Source organism: Homalodisca vitripennis, chromosome 8, assembly GCF_021130785.1.
Source record: "Homalodisca vitripennis isolate AUS2020 chromosome 8, UT_GWSS_2.1, whole genome shotgun sequence".
Classification (NCBI taxonomy): domain Eukaryota; kingdom Metazoa; phylum Arthropoda; class Insecta; order Hemiptera; family Cicadellidae; genus Homalodisca; species Homalodisca vitripennis.
Window position 1 is genome coordinate 114,893,004 of NC_060214.1, and position 22,816 is coordinate 114,915,819.

At 37.9% G+C, this 22,816-nt stretch overlaps 2 protein-coding genes across 2 annotated transcripts in view; one reads left to right on the forward strand and one right to left on the reverse strand.

Moving 5' to 3' along the window:
- Positions 1-15,361, forward strand: part of LOC124367938 (rotatin-like) — an 84,590-nt gene extending 69,229 nt beyond the window's left edge. The window contains exons 30-34 of the mRNA XM_046825152.1: positions 2,051-2,244; positions 4,122-4,253; positions 6,903-7,032; positions 9,965-10,074; positions 15,111-15,361. Of these exons, the coding sequence (XP_046681108.1) occupies positions 2,051-2,244; positions 4,122-4,253; positions 6,903-7,032; positions 9,965-10,074; positions 15,111-15,215 (671 nt within the window). The 3' untranslated portion in view covers positions 15,216-15,361. The remainder of the gene's footprint in view (positions 1-2,050; positions 2,245-4,121; positions 4,254-6,902; positions 7,033-9,964; positions 10,075-15,110) is intronic.
- A 1,362-nt stretch (positions 15,362-16,723) lies between these two features.
- LOC124367167 lies at positions 16,724-20,305 on the reverse strand. The gene is made up of 2 exons (XM_046823816.1): positions 20,061-20,305; positions 16,724-18,051 (listed from the first exon to the last, which is right to left on the reverse strand). The coding sequence occupies exon 2, from the start codon at positions 18,021-18,023 to the stop codon at positions 16,827-16,829; it is 1,197 nt and encodes a 398-aa protein (XP_046679772.1). The 5' UTR covers positions 18,024-18,051; positions 20,061-20,305; the 3' UTR covers positions 16,724-16,826.
- Between the last annotated feature and the right edge of the window lie 2,511 nt (positions 20,306-22,816).

Below are 22,816 nucleotides of genomic sequence, written 5' to 3' on the forward strand. Positions count from 1 at the left end.
ACTATACGAGTGGTAGCTGTAAGCGGTAGTGGCCACGATGCAAACGGTGTTATTCTGTTTGAGTTTTATTCAGTCACTGAAATGGGTCTCTGAACGAAGTTGTCCAACTCTTATTCTTGTGTGAAAATAGCATTTTGAAAGACGTTTCTTAGATAGATTGCTCAGGTTAAAATGTACAGTGTTCACCATATAAACAGGCTAAGAGTGAATATTATCATCTGTTTGACGGTTTGATAAGTGATGGAATTCGGTTTTTTGAGCACACCAGAATGTCAGTTAGATTTTGACAAGACCTGATAAAACACCCTTTTGGGGAAGAAGTAGTGGGTTTGCGACAACAATAAAGCTGAGAAGAATGCCTTTGGGTTTGACATGATGCACAGCAATGAGAGAATGTGCTGAGGTCTGAGTGGCAGGAAAAAATGTAATATCTGCAATTGGCAGAGGATCTGCGGCACCGTGTGGTCGTGTGCTCACGTTTGTTGTTGCAGGTGTTGAACGTTCTCCTTATGTGGAACACAAACATTAAACTTTAGGTCACCACTCTAACAATTACCGCTCTTATCGTGGCCAAGGCCTCGGTTGGTATATGAAGGATTGCTCTTCACATACACATTCCAGTTGGACGTCAGATTACATAGTTTAAAACAAAGAAAGTGGGTTATGTTATATCACGGTCACATCCAAATGTCAATTAAATTAACTGCGTTTACACTGGCAAAAAGTTGTGCAAGTTTAGTGTCCGACAGTAATAACCGCTAGTCTAAATGGGCACAGAAGCTCTTGCGACCATTGCTGCAACCAGTGTTGGACAGTTGTTTTGTAAGAACTGGAGAGCAGTGTCGGAAATTAAAATTTCAATATAATTGCTGGGATATCACTGCCGTATGTGAAAAGACTTCGTGTTGACTCCCACAACAACCAGTGATACACCCGCAGCAAGTATTTGCGACAGTTGTCATGAGTTAAATTGCTGATCTTGTTTGCAGTATGCAACAGTAGTTAGACTCTCGCAACTTTACTTACTAGTCTGAACTCAGCGTAATATTGTCACCAGTCTGCAGACGGCCAACCGGCCGAATCTACTATGAATGTCAGCCAATGTCACTGTGATGGTGGCTGGTGGAAATCCCACCATTTCTCCAGTCAAGTATTCATCTGAACAGCTTTCCCACACACACGTGATTATCAGTCGGACAGTATTCTAACCAACCAAATAGTCCAACATATATGAGAAGCCTCAGGTCATGTTGTTTCGTAGTTCATGACTATGTGGTAGCCAGCCTTCGTTTGCCCAGTGGGAGGCGAAAGGTCTTCTCTTGGGTTCGTGGTGAGGAAGATTGTATAAACTTTTCGAAATAAAACAGCGGAGTCGAACTATTGTATGATTTATTAAAATTAGCACAGAATTTGGGATAGATAATAAGGATGTACCCCTCCTTGTACTTCGTTCACTTATTTCAGACATAAATTGAAAGCTGTTTGAAAGATAACTAGGACAATTTGTATTTAAAAGAGCGTGCAACAGAATGAGTGAGTGATAGTCTCGAGGATCTTGTAATTTTAAGATAGATAATTGTTTGAAGTAGGGCGTTAAACCCCCCCCCTTCGGCGTTGTTTAAAGTCAGAAAGGGTTAAAATGGTTACCTGACTCATCAATTCCAAGGCGTATATCATCAACAATTTTTAGAAGTGCAGTAGTTGTGTGAAGAAACTTCACAAATTTGAGTCATGAAAAAATTATTACTTTTTTACTTTCATTGTTTGAAATTGTGTAAAAAAGACTGTGCGTGCAGGAAATAAAAGTCTTACAAGAATTCCAGATGATATTAAAAGGGAGAATTGCACAAAATTAAAAACAAAACTGAAATAAAAATCTAGTAGATTTAGTATACTCAATACAGGAATTATGTTAAATAGGATGGTGTAAGAATATAGTTTAAACGTTAATAGTATTGTTAAGGCTATGTAACACTATTCAATGTAATGAATAAACAATTTTCGTACGACTTTTCTTATTGGATCTGACTCTGGTTTTGTGATGCTGCAGCCGCCCAGACGTTGGTGTTGACCAGTACACTGTCGGGGGTGGGTCAGCGTAAGGCCCCTACCTCCCACTCACTTGTCCACGCTCTTATCTCTCTGCTCGCTCGGGAGCGCCAGCCTCCCTCGGTCCGAGCGAGGGCCCTCACTCTACTCTCGCACTGCTGCCAGGCCCATGAGTGTCGTGCCGTCATTGCCAAGGTTTGTAACTGTTTCAGTCATATCCAATGTTAAAGAGTCCTGACATTTAATAACACAAATATACTGATATATACAGGGTGAGTTTTTTAAAGTGATCCAATAGCTAACTTTTTAATTACACGACTTAGCACCACACTTTAAATTTGGAACTTGCTCCAATTTTAAGTTTCACTCAGGGATACACTTTCAAATTTTTTGAAGATGGCCGCCATTTTCCAATATGGCGGTCTACTTTAAAATCTCTTATGGAACACCCTGTATTTTATGTTGTTTTTAGATTCTACTCAACAAAATAATACATTTTTGCTTTTGAGAGTTTTTCAATATCTCTAATGGTTCAGGAGCTACGTGGACTGGAAGTTTTCATAATTTTTTGCCAATATGGCGGCCAACTTTAAAATATTTTATGGAACACCCTGTATTTTATGTTGTTTTTATATTCTACACTACAAAATAAGACATTTTTGCATTTTAGAGTTTTTCTATATCTCTAATGGTTCAGGAGCTACGTGGACTGCAAGTTTTTATCATCAGTCCGAAAAAATCCGAAAACTTGCAGTCCACGTAGCTCCTGAACCATTAGAGATATTGAAAAACTCTCAAAAGCAAAAATGTATTATTTTGTTGAGTAGAATCTAAAAACAACATAAAATACAGGGTGTTCCATAAGAGATTTTAAAGTTGACCGCCATATTGGAAAATGGCGGCCATCTTCAAAAAATTTGAAAGTGTATCCCTGAGTGAAACTTAAAATTGAGCAAGTTCCAAATTTAAAGTGTGGTGCTAAGTCGTGTAATTAAAAAGTTAGCTATTGGATCACTTTAAAAAACTCACCCTGTATATAATTCAAATTCAAATGGTTTATTGTCAGAATACAAAATATGTATATAACAACGTCATATTATAAATAATCTATAGCTTACTTTAAATAGCCTTACTTCTTATCACAGTTAAAAATTCATCAACAGTGTACCAACATGAATCTACTAACATTTTCTTTACAACATTTTTAAGTGATATATATATCACTCTCACTCTCACTCTGACTCTCAGTCTCACTCACTCACTCTCTCACACACTCACTCTCACACACTCACTCACTCACTCTCACACACTCTCTCACTCACTCTCACACACTCACTCATTCTCTCACTCACTTACTCTCACTCTCAAGATCTTCAATGCTAACATTTAAAATTCAAACAATTAAAATGATCACTTAAAAACATCTATAAATAAGTTTACATTAAGGTACTTGTATCACAGTTGGACAATTGACAATCTTTTTTGTCAAAAAACATTAATAAGAATGTATAACAATTGTAAAAAATGAAATAAAATGGCACTAAAGTACATCATGCTTAATTTAAAAAGTCGTCTATATCTAAAACGTTCTACATTGTAGCTACAGCTCTTTATCAAAATTTGTTTTATGTGATTCTTCAACAAATTGACTGCATAATTTGACTGAAATTAGGTAATACATTATAAAATTTGATCCCTTGGTATTGAAAACTTTTCTGAGTTAAACTAAAAGTACACTTGCTATTAAGTGGTCTTTGCTTGTTTCTTGTGTCATGATTGTGAACAGCTTCCTTAATTCTATCTAAATTGCTTCTAAAAAACATTAAAATGGATAAAATATACATGGACGGCAATGTTAGTATACCAAGTTTCTTAAAAAAGGTTACAATCCGGCTTTTGACTAGAAATGTTACTTATAATTCTGATGGCCTGTTTTTGTTTAACGACAATCTGAAAAAATTATATTTTTTCGGCATGATTGTAAAAAGTGTTCTTATCATAAATTTTACATTATTTGATTTATAGCTGTTTTACGTTTTACATCATTGATTGTGTGGTTATGTGTTTCACAGAATGGCCTTCTCGCGTACTGGTCGGACCTTTGGGCCGACAGGAGACAACCACAGGAGGAGACAGAGGTCTTGTGGCTGAGGTTCATCCTGACCTTCACATCCTCTGTGGAAGGGCAGACGTCTGTACCTAAAGTGAGTAGGAACTAACAAACACAAGGCAGGGATCACAAGACAGTTGCATAGAGTACTGACCATTGGGGAAATTGTTTGAGAGATCATTAACCATGATAATATAACCCAGCAGGGATCACTTATGGCTGGTTTATATCTTCCAGTTGAACCCACCACTGGGCACAGCAAAAACCGATGTTTCACTTAAATCTGGGCAACCTTATGGATGTTCAGGAGCGGCACATCACTACCCAAAAATGTTGAGATAATGGAGTAAAAGGGTTGATCAACACCCAGCAGGGATCACTTATGGCTGGTTTATATCTTCCAGTTGAACCTACCACTGGGCACAGCAAAAACCGATGTGTCAATTAAATCTGGGCAACCTTATGGATGTTCAGGAGCAGCACATCACTAACCACAAATGTGGAGATTCTGGGGTTCAAGGGTAAATCGATAGGTCTAGTCTACTGCGGGAGATGACTGTTGGAGTTGGTGGGGTTTATTCCCTAACCTCAGAGGTTCTTGCTAGCCTCAACAAGGGTGTATCAGCCCCTGCCTGCTTTGACTGGAGAGGCTAGTCCAGAGCTGGCCTCCCCTTGTTCCGGGGAGACATGACTTTGAGATTAGTGTCTTAATTCTTCCTCATGGATCTCGATAGGAGGCGGCCCCTACCCCCTAACCTTACCCGTCCTGAATATCCTGTTACTCCGGAAGCAGCACTAAGGCTCTTATAGGACTAAGTACAGTTTATAAGCTTCTTGTCCTAAGAGAACAAAAGAAACAAAAAAACAAACACAAACTCTAGAATGGGTCTCATAATCCGTAGCCAAATAAAAAAATTCCATAACTGGATTGTTGGATGTTTTGCTGTAGATCCGTTTTTAATTCTTGTTAAAAGCCCCTCATTATTGTCAATGTAGATTCTGTGTTAATGTTTATGATTCATTATTGTTGTATTATTTAAAAAAATCAGAAGTTAGTTGTCAATTTTTAATAATATTTATCACCAAATTGTTTGTCACATGATAGTGTTCACTAATTGTATCGTGTAATACACTTTTGGTGTGTAAGACTCACCTGTGTTTTCAACTGCTGCAAAACCCTTTTATAATAGTAGATTTTCTCCAGTATATTAGTTGAGTTTCATATAACTGATTTCACTTGCTAGGAAATTAAATCATTTACAATGTGTTCAAATTAGCATTCAAATCATTACTTTATTAAATTGAATTCACTACTTCCAATATCTTCTAACATTCTCTGTATTACACTTAGTATGTGCACACCAAACTCGGTATTCTCATTTGAAATCAAATAAAGTTTTGGTATTTAACTTGTTATTTCACATCACTAGATATATTCAAACACAGTCAATTATTATTATTCAAGATTTTATAAATTGAATTTAGATATCACACGTAGAGTAATAGAAAGAATTTTTGCACGTGCTTCCCTTACGGTCTCGGTATTAAGAAGAACGAATCACGCCGAGATCTTTCTAACAATTACACATCGGGGTCCACAAACTGGAAATGGAGGGAAACCGGCAGCTCTTTAGCCTCCAACCTAAACCTATATGTTCAATTTGAAAGACAAACATCCTTCTTGTATTTATTTAAAATTTCCGCTTACTGTTTTTGGCACAAACCGTTTGAATTTAAATTTAACCAATATTGATCTTTTGCAATTTTATGCAAAATCGAACACATGAAGTGGGTCATTCATATTTTGATTACATAATTGTTTGATACATTTAGAGTTGGAATAAAATTTACTTCATATTTTTGTTAAAAATAAATATGATAGATTTTAATTTAGTCTGTGAGTTTTACGTCTAAGTTTGAACATTTTTGTAAACGGAAAAGTTTTTAGATATAAAATTAAATTTACTATTCAAGATGTTTTATTGTTTTATGTCTTAAAAGCACTTTGCAATCAGTATACTAATGTTGTTTAAGCTGTTAAATTATATTATTTGTGCCAGCTGTTCCATTTTTAAAAAAAGTGTTCATAATCATGTTCAACCCTTTTAGTGCTGGAGCTTATTAAAAATTTGTCCAAAAAATGCTCTCAACATACTGCTGAAAAATGCCAAGCCCAATTTCAGCGATTTTTAAACATTTTACTAAAACATCCATAAAATCAAAACTGATTTTATTGAACTGTTTTAGAGAGGCTATGAACTCCTTTTTTTATTTTCTTTACAGATAAATGGTTTGCGTTAACAAATCTGTACTTTAAAATTTAGAAAACCATTTCAAATCAAATAAAAATATTTTTGAATATGATTATTTGTTTTTATCAAGGAAAGCTTTTATTTAAAAAAAAACATGTTTTCTCTTCTGACTATCCAGAAGTATTTTAAACGTAATATTATTTTTTTGGTTTCAAATAATAATTATGAAAAATTTAAAATTAATATTATCATGCAAATAAGATTTAAAGATGTGAATCTTCAGATCCTTGTATTCCTCTATCCATATTTTGAGAAGAATCTTCAAATTGTGCTAGTACTTCACAGAGATCACATCTACCTCTGGTTATTATATTTTTTTCATATTGTAGGAGTCTCATGTGCATGGAGTTGTACAATATTGTGCCTATGTATGTTTCTGTTTTTCTGAACATTCTTAACGATCACGGCTAACGCTTGTTTGATTGTGCCAGACAGGGGAGTTGTTCTCGCAACTGGTCCAGTGTGCGGAGAGTGGGAGACCGTCGTCTAGGCCTCTGGCACTTGCCGTCGTCCGCAACCTGGCCTCCCTTCCGGCCAACAGACCCAGGTTTCTCACCACAAGTAGGCAGCCTTAACTTTATAACGATATTAAAATTTATTTTTCAACTCAAGTGGCACACATCTGCCGAGTTGTAATTGCCAGTTTGAAATCTATATATATAGGTTGAAAATACTCTTACCTGAAGCTGGTAAATTGGAAATAGTTTGATCTGTAATTTTACTTCTTTGTTTGAAGTTTATTTTTGACAATGGAAGGATTGTGAAGGAAACAGGATTTTTCCGGACATAAAAAGCCTTTCTTCCCAACTCAAGCCTCACTCTTGGCAGCTGACGGTCTATCCTGTTAAGTACTCACATGACTTCTAAGAATTACCTTATGATTTAAATAATGTGGCCTTTGAGTCAAAAGTACATTATGTACAACAACAGGTTGAATAAAGCAGCATTCATTAATGGACAGAACTTGAAGAACTGTGCAATATTCACTAATAGGCCAAAATTTTAAGGTTATAACTTATTTAATTTTTTTATAAATGAACTAAATATTAGAGCAATGTTTGAGAGTAATTGAGAGTAAAGGTTTTCCGCATTCAAATTATTGACAAATATAGAAAAAGCATAAAATTACAAGAAACAGGATTTTTCTGGACATTTGCCATCGTTCTGTGATACAAAAATCAGTACGGTAACACTACGTTTCGAGATCTGCAATCTAATCTCTTCTTCAGGTAAATAATTAAACTAATACAAAATTACAAAGTAGGTTAAAATAAACAAATCATACCAGAGCGTTGTGACACGCCTAAGTCAGGAATCACAACCACCATGTTGTGTGTCAACTTCACTAACTCTAAAACATACACTTAATAAAAAACTAACACTAATTATCAAAACAACTACAGAATACAGGTCACAAAAGTTTGCTATTGGCTTCTGGTCAGTTGTAGGTGGTTGGTTGACGAATGCAGACCTACTCTGACCTGTATTCTGTAGTTCAGTTTTATAATTAGTGTTGTGTTAGTTTTTTTATTAAGTGCATGTTTCAGAGTTAGTGAAGTTGACACACAACATGGTGGTTGTGATTCCTGACTTATGCATGTCACAACACGGGTATGATTTGTTTATTTTAACCTAGTTTGTAATTATGTGTAAGGTTAGTTATTTACCTGAAGAAGAGATCAGATTGCAGATCTTGAAACGTAGTGTTACAGATTTTTTTTTGTATCACTGAACAATGGCAAATGTCCGGAAAAATCCTGTTTCTTGTAATTTTACGCTTTTTCTATATTTGTCAATAGTTTGAATGTGGAAAACCTTTACTCTCAATTACTCTTAAACAGTGCTCTAATATTTAGTTCATTTATAAAAAAATTAAATAAGTTATAACCTTAAAATTTTGGCCTATTAGTGAATATTGCACAGTTCTTCAAGTTCTGTCCATTAATGAATGTTGCTTTATTCAACCTTGTTGTTGTACATAATGTACTTTTGACACAAAAGCCACATTATTTAAATCATAAGGTAATTCTTAGAAGTCATGTGGATGAGCGCAGTACTCAACAGGATAGACCTTCAGCTGCCAAGAGTGAGGCTTGAGTTGGGAAGAAAGTTTTTTTGTTACATTGTACCACAAGGATACAATATCTTTTCATCCAGTCTGAATGAAAATGGCCTCAAAACATTTAACAGGAATATAAAAGTTTGGTTACTCCTTTAACGTAAATAAATGTAAAAATGTTCTTATTTCTCCTAAGTTTGCATGTAACTTGTATAAATAAATTTTTACTATAAGTTAGTAGTAAATTGACCTAAGTTGTCTTGTAAACCAGAATTTATACTTTGAAAAACACTTGGGAATAAATGTATTATTACTATATCTATTTCAAACATCAAGGTTAACTTAGTTTATCTGTCATTTACTTGTGAATGTTGAGTTTGCTCTAGTTCGCCTTCCTCTTAGTGTAGCGTCTGAAATCTGATGCTTCCACAGTATTGACTCCTAGAATCAGGAGTCATGTTCATCTGAAGAGAGATCAATGAGCTCTTTATATCGTTTGGCTTCAGAATCACCTAGACTACAAAATATAGTGTCATTTAGGTCAAGAGATGTTCTAATTGTCTCATCAGGTGCACTAGGATGTTCCTGACACGATGTCAAAGCACGTTGGAGCAACCGAGTTTTCTACTCATAACGTAGCTATGGTGGAAAGGGTTGATTCAACGTGAATGTTGAGTTGCTCCACCATGCCTTAGGATTGTGTCTAAATCATTGTATTGCACTCAATTGAGGACCTGATGAGACAATGATAATACCTCTTCACCTAGATTACACTATATTTCGTAGTGTAAGTGATTCTGATGTCGTATTGATGCAAAGAGTTTCTTTTGAGCATCTTCGTCACCAACTTTTTTTTAATCTTTTCAAATGAACATGACTCCAGATTCCAGGATTCTGTGGATACTGTGAAAGCATCAGATTTTAGTCGCTGCATTAAGAGGAAGGTAAACTGGAGCTAAACTCCTCATTCACATTGAATTAATCCTTCCCACCGTAGCTACGTTATGTGTCATTTACTTATTTTATTCACAAATACTCAAAGCCTGTTTTAACATGTAACATTCATTATATGTTAAAGTAGTACTTAAAACAAAAACAATAAAATAATAATAATAAAAAGTCTTTCACGCTGGCTGGCACAACTTTGTAAAATGATAAAAATTGGTTTTTTCTACAATTTATTTGAACTTTTAGTGCTTGCACAAATCATGGTAGAAAATATTGTACTATACTTGTAATAAAAGCTCTTTAAAATATTTTTGTAACTCATTGGTTCTTTGAGAACATGCGGCAGGGAAACCTTAAGTAATATGAAATTCCTCAGAACAAGTTATGGAATGTGTATTAGTCAGATGTTTGTAAAACTGTTCTATAACTAATGACTCAATTTAAAATTTTGCCACAACGAAGTGTACACCCGTGTACGTTTTGCAGAATCTGTCCTGACAATGGTAGGAGAGAAAATACTGGCAGGATCCCCTGAGGAGAAAAGAGACGCAGCACTCATTACTTGGGCTCTGGCTGCTAACCATCAGAAAGCGAAGGTAATACTGGTTCAGAGCTTCAGAATTACTGCTTTCTTAATCTCTTGCAATCATTGTCTTGTGTATTTACAGTGTCATCGAAAAATAATGCCTAGATTTAATAAAATTATAACATCAAAACCTTTCATGTTAAATGAGTAATTCTTTCACTGGACGATAAACTGGTAAACGCAAGTTTTGTTTTTAGTTCGTCTGATTGTGTTTCCCTGTCTTTGTGATGCGCAGACAAGCTGCGCAATCGTCAAGGTCAGCCGGCCACAGACGCGCCGCCGGTCAGTACGATGTTGACCGTGCAACAAAAAGCACAGTGCGTGATTTGGTACGCGGAGTCAAAGTCAATTGTCAGTGTACAGCGGCTCTTTCGGAGAACATATACGGGTCAAACAACACCTGATAACAAAGCTATCGTTCGATGGTTTAACCAGTTTAGGGAAACAGGGACCGTCGGCAAAAAATCTAGACCAGGGCCGACCAAGAACATCAGAAGAGAATGTTGAGCGTATCCGGCATCTTGTGTTAGGAGCCCAAAAAAAATCCATTGCTCGACGAAGTCTTCAACTAAACATTCCAAAAACAACAATACAAAATGTACTGCACAAACGGCTAAGACTTCATGCGTATAAAATTCAGATAAAACAGCAAATAAAACCTACCGACCGCCCTAAACGAACTGAATTTGCAAGTTTTATGTTAAATGAAATTGATGATAATCCAAATTTTCTACAGAGAGTGTTGTTTAGTGATGAAGCTACATTTCACATAAATGGATGTGTAAATCGTCACAATTGCCGTGTATGGGGATCGCAACAGCCAAACGAAATCCACGAGTATGTGCGTGATTCTCCCAAACTCAATGTGTGGTGCGCGTTATTTCATGACAAAGTTATTGGACCTTTCTTTTTTGTAGAAAAAACCATTACAGGCCTAGTTTACCTGGACATGCTTGAACTGTTTGTGTTCCCCCAATTAGACGATATCGAACAACAGACTGGACAGCGAATCATTTTTATGCAAGATGGGGCTCCACCTCACTACCATCGCGAGGTACGCGCTGCACTAAACGCACCCTTCCCAAACGGTTGGATTGGTAGAGCAGCCCCCATTTCATGGCCTCCTAGAAGTCCTGATCTTAACCCTTTGGATTTCTTTTTCTGGGGGTACATAAAAAATATAGTTTACGCAGAAAAGATTCGGGATTTGTACCATCTTCAGGAGCGAATTTCTTCCGCAATCTTAACTGTTACGCCAGATATGATTGGACGCACGTGGCAGGAAGTTGATTACAGACTTGATATCTGCAGGGCAACTAACGGTGCTCACATTGAAACATACTAAGGTATGAAAAAAAAATTTATTTCTTTCCGCACATTTTAAGACTACAACCTTTAAATTACCTTTAATAGTTTTTTTATGACAGTTATTTAAAATCTAGGCATTATTTTTCGATGACCCTGTACTTTTTAGCCTTCAAGATTTTTGAGAGACTGGACGGTATTGCCTGTTCTCACAGCCCTGCCTACTCCTCTTTGTTAGTGAGACTCAGTAACTGCATGCATCACCCCACCTGAGTACAATCTGTTTGATCAAATTTTCAGCCATACAAGTAACATGTGTTAAGTCGTATGTGTGTTATGTAGTAGCATGATCTGATCTTGTTCGTTTTTTGTATAATAATACTTTCTTATTAAAAATGCTGTTATGTAAAGAAGAGAATTAAAACAAATCAATTACTTATTTAACAATAACTATTTTAAAGATGTTTTGAGGATCAGCAGTCAGGATCTTCAACTTCCCACAGTTTAACGAGACGAGATAAGAAAAGGAGAAACTTCATGAAATGTGCCAAATGAAGTCGTTAACCAATAGAATTTTTCTCTCACAAGCGCAACCAAAAGAGGGTACCAGGGTGCACGAGACCAGAGAGAGAATTCTCAATCAATCAATCAATCAAAGAGAACTTTATTCATATACATCGAGCACAGAATATGTGTCAATATTTTATCTAGTTTAAAACATAGATCAAGATAAAAATGTCATGTCCAGTTTAAAAATTTCCTCGATGGAGTAAAACATCCTGTCAGCAAGCCATGCACTGAGATTCCTCTTCAACGCTGACTCTCTTGTTATACTCTTGAGGTGTCTTGGTAGGAGATTGTAAAATTTTGCACCTGCATAAGATGGCTTCTTGGTAGTCATTCGTGAGTCGATGAGGTTGTAAGACGAAGTCTGTCACATTGCGGGTTCCATATGAATGAATTTCGCCCAGTCTATTGTAATCAGTGTTAAATACATGTAGAATGGTTTGTTGTATGTAAAGAGCCACCACTGTCTGAATTCCAAGGTCTTTGAAAGCACTTCTGCACGAGTCAAGATGATTTAGACCTGCCAATATTCTTTACCGCTTTCTTTTGAAGTTTTTAGAACTTTAGTCATATTTCCTATACTTGACCCTCCCCATATTATCAAACCATACCTCACAACAGACTCAAATAGGGCAAAATAAGCAACCCTTGGCCGTTGGACAGATCTGCAACAGACCTTATTCTTTTTACAACATACAGGGCAGTACTCAGTTTCCTGCACACCATGTCCACATGGGGGTCCAGGACAGATGTTGGTCAATGATCACTCCTAGGTATTTTTGGTCTCGTCCTCTACTTCCACATTGGCAACCCCTCGGTTAAGTTTGCAGCTCTTGTTATATAGGATTTGTTTAGTTTTGCTGTCATTTAGTGCAAGATCGTTCTCTTGACAATATTGTTTTGCCATATTGAAAGCAATGAAGGCCTGACAATCTAACTCATTAGGGCCTTTTTCCAGCAAGTATAAGAGCTGTGTCATCAGCGTACATTGTGGTGTGGGCTTGCTCCTTTAGGTAAATCTGGGAGGTCATTTGTTACCAATACATACAATACTGGACCCAGTACTGAGCCTTGAGGGACCCCTCTTGTTATATTGAGGGGTTTTGACCTAGCATGGTAAACTGTGTTATTAGCTGTATATTTCAGCTCTACTAGTTGAGTCCTGTTCTTCAAATAACTATTAAACCAGTTTATTGCATTGCCTTGGATTCCTAAAGTCATCAGCTTAGTAAGAAGTAAATTATGTCCCAGTGTGTCGAAAGCTTTACTTAGATCCAAGAAAATAGCAGATACTATTTTTCCAGTTTCAATTTGGTCAATTACATTCTCAAAGAAGTCAGTGATAGCTGTGGTTGTAGATTTAGAGGATAAAAATCCGTGCTGATGTTTACTGAGCAAATTATTGTCCATGAGGTGGGTTATTAATCTTGTATAAAACGATTTTTTCAAATATCTTGGAGATGGTTGATACAAGAGATATTGGTCTAAAGGTGGCCAGCTTCTGTGCTTTGTGGTTGTTTCTTAATAGGGATTATTTTGGCAATCTTGAGGTCAGCTGGAAAAAATACCCTGAGCTAAGGACTTGTTCATAATATCAGTCAGAGGCAGTGTAATTTCATCAACACAGTGCTTAAGTAAGATAGATGAGACATCATCTATGCCTGCTGATGGCTTTGATTTCATTGCCATGGTGGTTTTCTTAACTTCTGCCTGTGTAGTGCTATGAATAACAAATTCAGGTGCATTGGTGGTGCATTGAGGCTTCCTTGAGATATCTGAAGTTTGACCTGCTTCTTTTAGTGTTATCTCAGCTATAGTTGTAAAATAAGTATTTAGGTGCTCAGCTATTTCGAATGGATTGTTTAATTTGTTGCCATTGACTGTCAATTCAAGTGGAGTGTCCTGTTTCTTCTTATGGCGTTCATTTATTAATTGTGTCCCAGACTGCTTTTTGACCTGTTTTTCTGAGTTGCTTATGCGGTCTACTATTGCTTGCCTTTTTAGATATTTCAGTCTCATATCATAGGCTTTTTTCTTTTCTGCTGTTTGGGTTTTAGCAGCAGCTACGCAACCTGTGGGGGGAGGGATGGGCTTAGCTTCCACACTGATAGAATAGTCCACGTACGGGGTAGATAATTCACTTTATCATGCACAATGAAGCATATCAAAGAGTAAGCAAAGGAAAAGAAAATAGATAAAATAATTAAGGAGAATGGTGAGATGGAGAAGATGAGATAGGGTGGTTAACAGACAAGAGAATCTGTGCAGAAGGCACAAAGACACAGGTGTAAAATAAAGAAAAGAAAGATCGTGTCAAGAGTACCATGCCGTCATGAGATGCAGCCTCACTGGCCAAGCTGAGCAGTGCAGGTACAGGGGAGGTTCAGCCATGATAAATTTAGGCTAGCTATTTGAGGTACAATAACTGATCTTTCGGTTTCACTTATTGTTTAAACTTAATATGTTTAATTAAATATGAATGCAATAAACACAATGTGGAAATTATTTAAGTTTATGTCTGTGGTATTTAGTTTTTTTCTATGGTTTGGGGTGTATAATGTAGAAGCGATAAAGACATTGTGCAGGGCTAGACATGTTAGATAAGGCTGTGGAGCAACCATAATCCTTAATGACACCTATTCTCTTGCCAGCTTTGATAAATTAAATAATATATTTAAGAAAAGAACTAAAAGATTTGAAACCCTTAATTAAATTAAACCAGAAAAAAATAAGATCACACAAATATACCAACAACATGCCAATCCCCAATCATGTTAAAACCTGTCCCTACATATTTTAATTTACAAAACCAATTCACCCCACATAATTTTTTGGCACCTACCCCCTCCCTACTAATTAAATTATTTCATAATAATGCTTATATCTAATAAGCAAATAATTAAGGTGACTTGCGGTATCCTTGGCCTCCAGAATGGTACACCCTAGTCCATCATTCAACATCACTCACTCGTGACTAGTCATTCTGGTCCCTTCCCCAGATCTCCTTATCAGTCCGATGAACCGGGTCGGTGATCCACAGTTAGGCTAGCTACCTTATCAGCACCTGATAAGTCTGGTTCTAACTGTGGATCAGATCTTCTGATATATGTGGTAATTAGTCACCACATGTCTAATTTTTCATGGCCCAAATTAACAAAGTATGGTTGTTTGCAGGTGGCACTGCGAGGACTGGGACTCGTGGGGAGGCTACAACTTGCAGCAGCGACTAGTGACGATGAGATCTTCTCCTTCGTCTCAGAACTGCTGCAGACCAGATGACAATTCCACTCTCCCCCTGTTGTTTATATTGTGTCTAGGGCTTCTTATTTATTATACAAAATATATATTGCTATACGTGTGAAGAGCATGACTTGTATTTTTATAAAGATGGATGTATTAATAACAATAAAGTTGTATTTTATAAATTAATTGTAATCATTGCTTTTAAAATAAAGATGTTCAAGTGAATCACCAAAATCAGGACTAGATTGAGGGTGATGTCTATAAATGTTTAAAAGTAAATACTTATCAATATTTGGGAGATATTCTCACCAGTGACAATAAGAGCAAAGAAAGTGATTAAATTCGGCTAACAAGAGTTTTTCAGCATGCCAGAAGTTGATGAGTTTTAAGATACTATCCCATACAACAAACATCTGAATTTACAAAACTATTATCAGACCAGTGTTTCTACATAGATCTGAAAATTGGATACTAAATAAGAAAACAGAAAAATTGATAATAGTTTTTTGAAACAAAATATTGAGAAATGTGTATGGACCAACCTTTGACGATGGAGAATCAAACACAATTGAGAGAACTGTATATACAGAGCCAAATATTGTAGCTCAGGTAGAAAGACCAGATAGCACTATGACAGAGACAATTCTGGAGAACAACTCAGAAGGAAGAAGATCCCTTGGACGATAAAAACTAAGGTGGTGAGACCTCGTAAACAAGGACTTGAGAAGATTGGGAAGAAGGAAAAAAGAATTAGAGAAGGGAGAAACAGATATCACCATTAGTGGAATTCCAAAAGTTGTAAAAAAAAGACTCCAAAAACTATATTATTCCAACGGTTTATGTACACTCAGCAAGGATCGCGTCTGGCTGGTTTATACCTTTCAGTTGAACCTACCACTGGGCACAGCAATAACCGATGTGTCACTTAAATCTGGGCAACCTTATGGATGTACAGGAGCAGAACATCACTAACCGTAAAAGTCGAGATTCTGGAATGCAAGGGCAATTCAATAGGTCTAGTCTACTACGGGAGATGACTGCTCCCTATCCTCGAGGTTCTTGCTAGCCTCAACAAGGGTATGCCACCCCCTGCCTGCTTTGATTGGAGAGGTTGGTTTACAGCTGGCATCCCCTCCTTTCGAGAGGACATGACTCAAGATTAGTGCCCTAAATTCTTCCTCATGGATTTCGATAGGAGGCGGCCCCTACCCCAAACCTTACCCATCCGGAATATCCTGTCACTCCGGAAGCAGTGCAAAAGTTTATCTTTCATGAAAGCTTATTACCAAAACATCAATAGAGCAAAGCCTGTTATGTGACAGCTGGTGTGATATACTACCTTGTTTAACCTAGATTGTAGTTATGTATAAGCTTAGCTATCCACCTGAGGAAGAGATCAGATTGCAGATCACGGAATGTGTTACTGATATCTTGCATCAGTGAACAACGGCAAATATCTGGAAAAATCTTGTTTCTTGCACAATTCTTCCATCGCCAAAAACAAACTTTATACAAAGAATTCTTAAATAATTTGAACTCATACAAAATCTAAAGGAAACACAGTATATTTAATTTATAATGTTATTGAAATGACATCTACCACAAATGTACAAGCATTAAAGTATACAATATCAAACCTTAGACACATCAATAATAGATGGATCTGTCAAGAATGGAATGAAAGTACTGAGTGATAGTGGAGTCCAGATATTGACCGATGCAATTGAACTTCATGACGACACTTTTGTAGCCATCCCCAAATTGTTGGCAACTGTCGATAAGACCGCAGTCTGGCGGACGTAGTGCACAGGGGCTACAATCGTAACTCCAGTCGGGCTCATGGACTAAACGAGGATATGCAGCAATCTTGGGTCGGTAATACAGGGGAAGTGTAGGTGGTGGTAGCGACATTTTTATCAATGACTCATATTTCTTCATACATTTAAAACATTTGCAGGCAAGCGATGCGTCCGCCAAGAAATCTGGTTTGAATTCTTCATGTGTTTTAGTTTTTGGATAGAGTGTAACAATGGTCGGCGCTTCATGAGGAATCATCTTCTTTACTTGCACTACTTTGATTGATCTTTTTCTTCTGACTTCTCTTTTCCTTTCTACTGGTCTCACTGCTACTTGTTTGCTTTTTCTCCATGGGGCGTAGAAAGGCATGGCTTTGACCAAAGATTTTGACCTCGATCTTCTCCTGCGTCTTGTTGCGGGAATGATCCTGTGCACTTCATGCTTTGATTCACGTCTTCTAGGTTTATGTCTGCTCTGGCTCACTTTTCTCCTCATTCGCGACTTGGAACGGGATTTTTTGTCACCAATCCTACTGCCAGAAGATTTTGGGCGGTTTCGATATTTTCTTTTTGTTCGTGGAATACTCTTACGCAGTTCTTCTCGTTGGGTATCCGTTGTCGGGGTTTCAGGTGAGTTTTGACGTTTCCTACGATGTACAACTAGAGAATCCACTTCATCCACCCATTCCACTGATTTCCTGCGAGGTGAGGAATTTTTCCTGAAGCTTTTATTTGAAGATCTGGAATCACGTTTGAATGGATTACCATCATCTTCATCTTTGCGCACAGCATAGACATTATAGGTTGGTGATTTCAAAACAGGTTTTTGTGTGTCAGAAATTACAGGACGGTCTGTCAAGTAGGAAAATTCTGCTATGAAAGAAGAAAGCTCATCGTACACTTTATCATTAGACCACTTGGAAACCAACTGGTTTCGTCTTCCTTGTCCAACTTTGTATCTCTCTGCAGAGCTTTTAGGTACGTATATTTTACTGATGGATCTTGGGTATGTTTCGTGTATGTTTGAGTGTGTTGATGTTCTAGACATTATAGATTTTCATCTATTAGCAACAATTCTGTAACAAAAAAATGTATTACCATAATAAATTAAAGATATTTTGGTAAAATAATGGAATTTTGTAGAGAATAAGTAAAAAAGAAAACTTGTAGAGCATAAAGTGGATCTACAAAGTAAGTGGATCATTACTGGTGCAGCTAACCACACTACACAATAAGGCTAATAAGAGTGGTGTAGCCAGGTTCTGCAGTTCCTCTCCACAAGAGATGGTTGTCATGAAACAACTGAAGAATACCACATAAGAACAAAGCTAACCTAAAAACACTTCTACATTCTTGTGTGAGGTATCAAATTAAAGCCAATTTTGTTCGTAAACCTAAAATGTCCTTAGTTTTTAAAATCTTTAAATTTGCGGACAACAGATCATAAGAATTCAACACTTTCTGAAAATGTTTTAAATTATTGAACAAATAATAGGTTGAGATTTCTTTAGCTCAAAATATCAATGTAATCGGTTTGCTTATGTAATAGTGTTCCTATTGACTTTAAATTAAAATTATCCACTTTTCTCAGTGTAACCTTCTCACATGAGTGGGCATGAAGTACCAATTTAAAACAATCTATAACACAAAAAGCATTAAAATTGTACTTTATTTCATAATGGGCATGCAACAGTTGAACCAAATCTTAACCCCTTCACGGTTTTTGACGTAATATGTTCATAGCAATTGTGTAAAAGTGTGTTACTGATGTAATATTGTGCAAGAAGCATTTCTATGACAACCTTGTGTTGCACATGTAGTTCTGACACTTTATACTAGATGGCAGCACTTCCTTGGTCCTCTGTCATGAGTGTTTGCACCTTGATGAGTTCATTGTAGTCGCACACTGGAAACCAACTATCATATGTTGCTGTTGCATGTTACTCGTCCTGGAGTATTTTATTCTAGTATTTATTGTACCATGGATATACTGTTGGCTTCGTTTGCATAGTTTTCAATTAATTTTTTTGATCCCTTGAACCATGTAATTTACTTTTTATATAATAAAATTCTTTTCCTTTTTCCGTACATTGTACCAACAAATAATTTGTTTCAATTATTTCATAAACAGAATAATCACCAAAGGAGTTTTATTTATTTATTTTAGCACCAAGTCTCTATTAAATTCTTGCACCCCACCAATACCTCATTTAATGTTAATCACTTTTTATTTTTATTCAACTATCTAGACAATCTGTCTTCATAAAGGACTCATCACTTATCAAAAGAATATAGCTTAAGATACAAAAATAAAACCGTTAAAGGAGTTAACATCTTCATTGCTGGTCTATACTGGAGTAGGGTACGATAAGCGGACCCGGTTTTTTTATATCATTATTGTCAAACAATATTACTTAATTATAACTTTCGATATAACTAACCGATACTGGTTTTTTAACAATAACTAACTTGCATAAAGTATAAAAGCTTTTTCATATAATAAATGTATTTTCTTTTATGATAGTAACAGACAGTCGAAAGCTTGTGGAGGACCGTAAAACGAAGTTTAAAAAAGTGGCATATCAGCCGACCTGCTTGCAGATCATCTCTGTGAGTATTTGTACAGAAGAGAAGTACGGTTTCATAGAGAAGCTGTTTTAACAACTTCTCGAAAGCGGTTAATCATTGCTACCCAGGAGTAATTATGCATATTTCGTATTTCCTGTTGTAAATGTTTGTTATAATTTCATTATTATTTATGAGTTTTTCCTATTTCCAGTTCTAATCGTTAGAGCTCATTTATTATTTATAAGATTATCACTACGATCATTATATTAATATTTAAAATATGATTGTTATTATGACTATAGATATGTTGATAAGATTTATAAACGCGTATTCGATAAATGATTATAAAGTATTGATGATTGTACTAATCAATATAAAAACTGGGTCCGCTTGTCATACTCTAACCCTACATGGAGTGAAGATAACTATTCTAATAAAACAGCAAGTGCACAAGGGCATCTGCTGTAGTCAACGTGTTAAGCGAAAGTTTAGAAACAAGGTAACAAACTAATCTTACCTTGTACCCAGTGAGCGCACAGTTTACAATAACCTAATTAAATTTTCACAAAATATGAAACCTTGTGTGACACACTCAAACTGCTTTAAATTAATTCATTTAGCCAATTTGTGTTTCAGTTTTTTTAAACATATTATTATAATTTCATAGATTTCAATTTTAAATTGTAGATTAAGACAAAAATGATTTTGCTCACTGAAAGTTTGGGTGTTTAGTTTTGTTGTTGTGTAAAAATAAACCAATGTAAGGTTGTCAAACCAAGGATATCAGCTGAATTACTAACATATAAACACCAAATTAGTTGTATAATCTAAAATGTTTAATTACTGAAATTTCAAAGAATGTTTAGTTTAAGATCTAAGGAAAGAGTACCAACTTTTGTCATACAATATAAAACACTATACTATTTAAGGCCAAATAGAATTAAGTAACTATTGTCATCATGGTGATGAAAAAGCCAAAACCTCCATGTTTTGAAATGATTACAGAGAAAATTAATGGTAGTATTTCTTGGAAGTTCATAAAATTTAAAATAAATAGTGTATTTTCCATTTGTTTCTTTTGTTTTAACAGTTGAATTATGAAAGGAAGCAAAATTTGGAGATGTAAATGTTTATAATATTTGTGCACAAAAATTGTGTAAATACATTTTAAAACCAGACAAACTATATAATATTGTAATCAGAATAAAATTTGAATGATGTATTATATACAAACATTATTTTTTACACAATTAATAAAAAAATGTATAAAAAGGATTTGTTGGCAGGGTGTCCAGCAGCCTTGAAAATCGGGAAGAGCGGGAATTATGCTTGAATTTTTACCTGCCTTGAAAAAGGCGGGAATTATGCTTGAATTTTGTAGAAAATCGGGAGTTTTGATTTTTTTTTATACCGCTGCCGTTTCTAATGCAAGACGCCCACTGTGACCGTCCCCGGCCTTTTTGTCAAAATACACGCAATCAAAATGGACACCAGCCCACTGCGGGCGGCCCGGCCTTTTTGTGAAGTCTAAATACACGCAATGAAAATGGACACCCGCACACTGCGGGCGGCCCGGCCCGACCTTTTTGTGAAGTCGAAATACACGCAATCAAATGGACACCCGCCCAACTGCGGGCGGCCCGGCCTTTTTGTGAAGTCTAAATACACGCAATGAAATGGACACCCGCACACTGCGGGCGGCCCGGCCCGACCTTTTTGTGAAAGTCGAAATACACGCAATCAAATGGACACCCCGCCCAACTGCGGGCGGCCCGGCCCGACCTTTTTGTGAAGTCGAAATACACGCAATCAAATTGGACACCCGCCCAACTGCGGGCGGCCCGGCCCGACCTTTTTGTGAAGTCGAAATACACGCAATCAAATGGACCACCCCCCAACTGCGGGCGGCCCGGCCACGGCCATTTTGAAAAGTCGGAATACACGCAATCAAATGGACAACCCGCACCCTGCGGGCGGCCCGGCCCGGCCTTTTTGTGAAGTCGAAATACACGCAATCAAATGGACACCCGCCCACTGCGGCCGCCCGCACAGCCCGGAAAGACTCGGCCCACACGGCACCCGAAGAGCCAACCGAGGCTGGATAGGCCGGGCCGGCCGCAGTTGGTGGGTGTCCATTTGATTGCGTGTATTTCGACATCACAAAAAGGCCGGGCCGGCCGCAGTGGGGCGGTGCTAGGCTGGAGTGAACCCGGCCCGGCCTTTTTGGGAAGCCGAAATACACGCAATCAAATGGACACACCCACCAACTGCGACCGGCCCGGCACAGCCTGGAAAGACTCGGCCCACACGGCACCCGATGAGCCAACCGAGGCTGGATAGGCCGGGCCGGCCGCAGTGGGCGGTGCTAGGCTGGAGTGAACCCGGCCCGGCCTTTTTTGTGAAGTCGAAATACACGCAATGAAATGGACACCCGCACACTGCGGGCGGCCCGGCCCGGCTTTTTGTGAAGTCGAAATACACGCAATCAAATGGACACCCGCCCATTGCGGCCGGCCCGGCACAGCCCTGGAAAGACTCGGCCCACACGGCACCCGAAGAGCCAACCGAGGCTGGATAGGCCGGGCCAGTCGCAGTTGGTGGGTGTCCATTTGATTGCGTGTATTTCGACATCACAAAAAGGCCGGGCCGGCCGCAGTGGGCGGTGCTAGGCTGGAGTGAACCCGGCCCGGCCTTTTTGTGAAGTCGAAATACACGCAAATCAAATGGACACACCCACCAACTGCGACCGGCCCGGCACAGCCCGGAAAGACTCGGCCCACACGGCACCCGAAGAGCCAACCGAGGCTGGATAGGCCGGGCCGGCCGCAGTGGGCGGTGCTTAGGCTGGAGTGAACCCGGCCCGGCCTTTTTGTGAAGTCGAAATACACGCAATCAAATGGACACCCACCAACTGCGACCGGCCCGGCACAGCCCGGAAAGACTCGGCCCACACGGCACCCGAAGAGCCAACCGAGGCTGGATAGGCCGGGCCGGCCGCAGTGGGCGGTGCTAGGTTGGAGTGAACCCGGCCCGGCCTTTTTGTGAAGTCGAAATACACGCAATCAAATGGACACCCACCAACTGCGACCGGCCCGGTCCAGCCCAGGCCGGACCGGTCGCAGTGTGGCGGGTTTTCATTTGATCGTATGCATTTTGACAGAGTATAAAAGTCCGGGCTGGGCTGGACCGGGCCGGTCGCAGTGGACGCCGTGCTCAACACAAATGAAGATATTGAAGCAACAGTTTCATTATGTTCACATCGATGTGAAATTG